We start from the raw sequence: 2842 nt of genomic DNA, 5'->3' as shown, positions 1-2842 counted from the left end.
CCATACGTATTTTCCATTGTTGGAAGCAGTGCTGGAAGTCCGCTTCCGTTAGGCTGTTGAGTACCTCCGTCGCTTTCGCTTTTACTGTCTCTACACTCTGAAATCTTGTCCCCTCTAGCTCTGATTTTACTTTTGGAAATAAAAAGTAGTCACAGGGGGCCAGGTCGGGCGAGTAGGGTGGGTGGTCCAACACTGTGATTTTGTGTTTCGCGAAAAACGCCTTCACAGACAATGCGGAATGTGATGGTGCATTGTCTTGGTGGAGCATCCAAGAATTGTTCTTCCACAGTTCGGGCCTTCGCCTTCTCACTCTTTCACGAAAGATAGACAGGATCTCAATGTAATAATGTTGATTAACAGTCTGACCTTCAGGGACCCAGTGAATGTAAACAACTCCTCGAATATAAAAAAAAACAACCATCATGGTCTTAAATTTTGATTTTGACATTTTGGCTTTTTTTGACGCGGTGAACTCGGACTCTTCCAATGCATCGATTGACGCTTTGTTTCTGGGTCATAGGTAAAAAACCACGATTCGTCGCAAGTAATCACTCTGTCTAACAAACCTGGATCAGCGCTAATGTTGTTCAAAAGGTCAACACAAATGTTTATTCTCAATTCCTTTTGTTCTGCAGTGAGAAGTCTTGGCACCATTTTCGCGCAAACTTTTCTCATGTTCAATGATTCATGCAAAATCTGACGGATACTTTCTCTATTAATTCCTGAGACTTCAGCAAGAGCCCGGATACTCAGACGACGATTTTCACGGATCAATTTACCAATTTTCTCGATGTTGTTTTCTGTTTTTGATGTTAAAGGCCGTCCAGAGCGTGGATCGTCTTCAGTCATTTCACGACCTTCTTTAAACCTTTTACACCATTCAAAAACTTGTGTACGCGATAAACACTCACTTCCGTACACTTCCTTTAACATAGCATGGGCTTCTGTTGCGGTTTTTCCGAGTTTCACAAGAAACTTAAGGTTAACTCTTTGCTCCATTCGACGGCAAGTTAAAACAAGAACTTACTCGGGCGATAATTATGGCGAGACTGAGTACCGCACAAACGCGCGAATCGAGATTATGTTAGTGAAGGTATGAACAAGCACAGACATGTTCAGATCTGCTGCGGCCGGCTCGCCGTTTGCCAGTAGCAGCACCAATCCGTTATTTTATTGCCTCGTATACATCATGAATAAATAATTTTACCATCACATATTCGCACAACAACACCCGTGTATTTAGTTCCAACTGCCTGTCACATTGAAATTTACATCTTAATTCTATTATTTTCTTTATACCATTGAATTCTATTCCATAATTGATAGTTTCAAGAACTTCAGTAATAAAATTTTCGAAATACGTTGATGGATTAGTAGGTTTGCACGTTTCTCTCTAAACCATCACGATTTCTAGCTTTGATTTAGGGATATTTGCTATTCTAATTTGAATCGGCCATATCTGAAGTTTTCCGCAACGATCTAAAGTCGTTCCATCAGTATGAAAATCAATTAGGAGATGATCTGGAATTTACGCTGGTGAACTTTCACAAAGAATTGAACAAAGACTCTCTACAAAGCTTAAATGCAGATATTCGCCTCCTGATATTTGTTGAAGCTCACAACGTGTTCGAGGAGTTTTAAGAAGAGATCTTACATCAATGTTTAAATTAGAAAAGCAGATGTGAGATCGAAGAACTTTTTTTAGAACTGCATTTCCTTGCACATGAATCATATTCATGGATAAAAAAGCATTAGCAAGCATGGATTGAAAATTTTCAAAATTATCAACAAACTCTACACCTTCTTTTTCCTTTTTGTTAATAGTATCAACACTGCTTTCAGAACCAATTCTCTATTATCAAAAATATCAAACGCTTTAGAAATTGTGTCGTGAACATCATTTTCATTACGGATTGAACTTAATGACTCGGAAATAACTTCACCATCATTCTCTATTTCACTTTTAATTTCGTTTTTATATATCATGTTGAGATTGGCCATAAGACGAAATCGCTGCCATTAAGATAACTCGGAAAAAAGCTTTCTGCATCTTATAAATTTATGATTGATTGTTTTTCTATCACTTCCTTTCCTTTTTTTTATTTATTGATGTTGATGATCCTGGATTGCACGACATATTAATTGCTCGTTTTCTTTCTTATCGCAAACAACATTTAAATAAAGAGAAAATCTATAATCTTAAAAAATTGCAAAACAATACACAACTACAAAATTAGCGACAAAAGAATTTTGTACGACTCAACCACGCAATAATAGAATTCTGAGCAATGTGTTTATCAGTAGGTACAGTTTTCGGATAAGGTATTTTATAACGGTCAAGGTATTTTATAACGCGTAATTTTGTGTAGGGTGAGTAGTAAAACAATACCTAAAAAAACACAAATTTCAATTATCAAAGACAAAAAGTAAACTTATAATAAAAAAGTAAAGTAAATTTACGTCCAACGAATAAAACAAGACAACAGAATATGGTTTATAAATGATTCATAATGATTTATAATGAACACTTATAACATTTGTACATACATAAATCATTTGTCTAACAAGTAAAATATTGACGAAAATAAGACTGTACTAATATTTATGTTAGCAACAAAAGAAATCCACACAGAACATGATGTCCATTAAAGATCCATACAAAAAACGTCCACAGCTCTATCTCCATAATAGATGAGACAAACCCAAGTAGCATGAAAACGTTCAGCGAATGGTAATTTTGTGTTAGACATGTTTTGAGTTCGACCCCGAACACTGATCTAACATGTTGAACTAATATAAGTTTGAAATGTTCCTAAACGTACCTAAACGAAGAAAACATGAT

The 2842-nt window shown here is 35.9% G+C and overlaps 1 protein-coding gene across 1 annotated transcript; it reads right to left on the bottom strand.

The window, feature by feature from the left end:
* Positions 1-420: 420 nt before the first annotated feature.
* On the bottom strand, positions 421-849 carry LOC109863019 (putative uncharacterized protein FLJ37770). Its single transcript, XM_020443194.1, has one exon. It carries the CDS (start codon positions 847-849, stop codon positions 421-423), a length of 429 nt encoding a protein of 142 aa, XP_020298783.1.
* Positions 850-2842: the final 1993 nt, after the last annotated feature.

This window comes from Pseudomyrmex gracilis, unplaced genomic scaffold, assembly GCF_002006095.1.
Source record: "Pseudomyrmex gracilis isolate BER0280 unplaced genomic scaffold, ASM200609v1 scaffold_2908, whole genome shotgun sequence".
Taxonomy (NCBI): Eukaryota; Metazoa; Arthropoda; class Insecta; order Hymenoptera; family Formicidae; genus Pseudomyrmex; species Pseudomyrmex gracilis.
Note: the sequence above shows the minus strand (reverse complement) of the source record. Positions and strands in the feature narration are given on the sequence as shown.

Bases quoted from the DNA above. Each gene is read 5' to 3' on its own strand.
- LOC109863019 (XM_020443194.1), bottom strand. From the start codon at position 849: ATGACTGAAGACGATCCACGCTCTGGACGGCCTTTAACATCAAAAACA.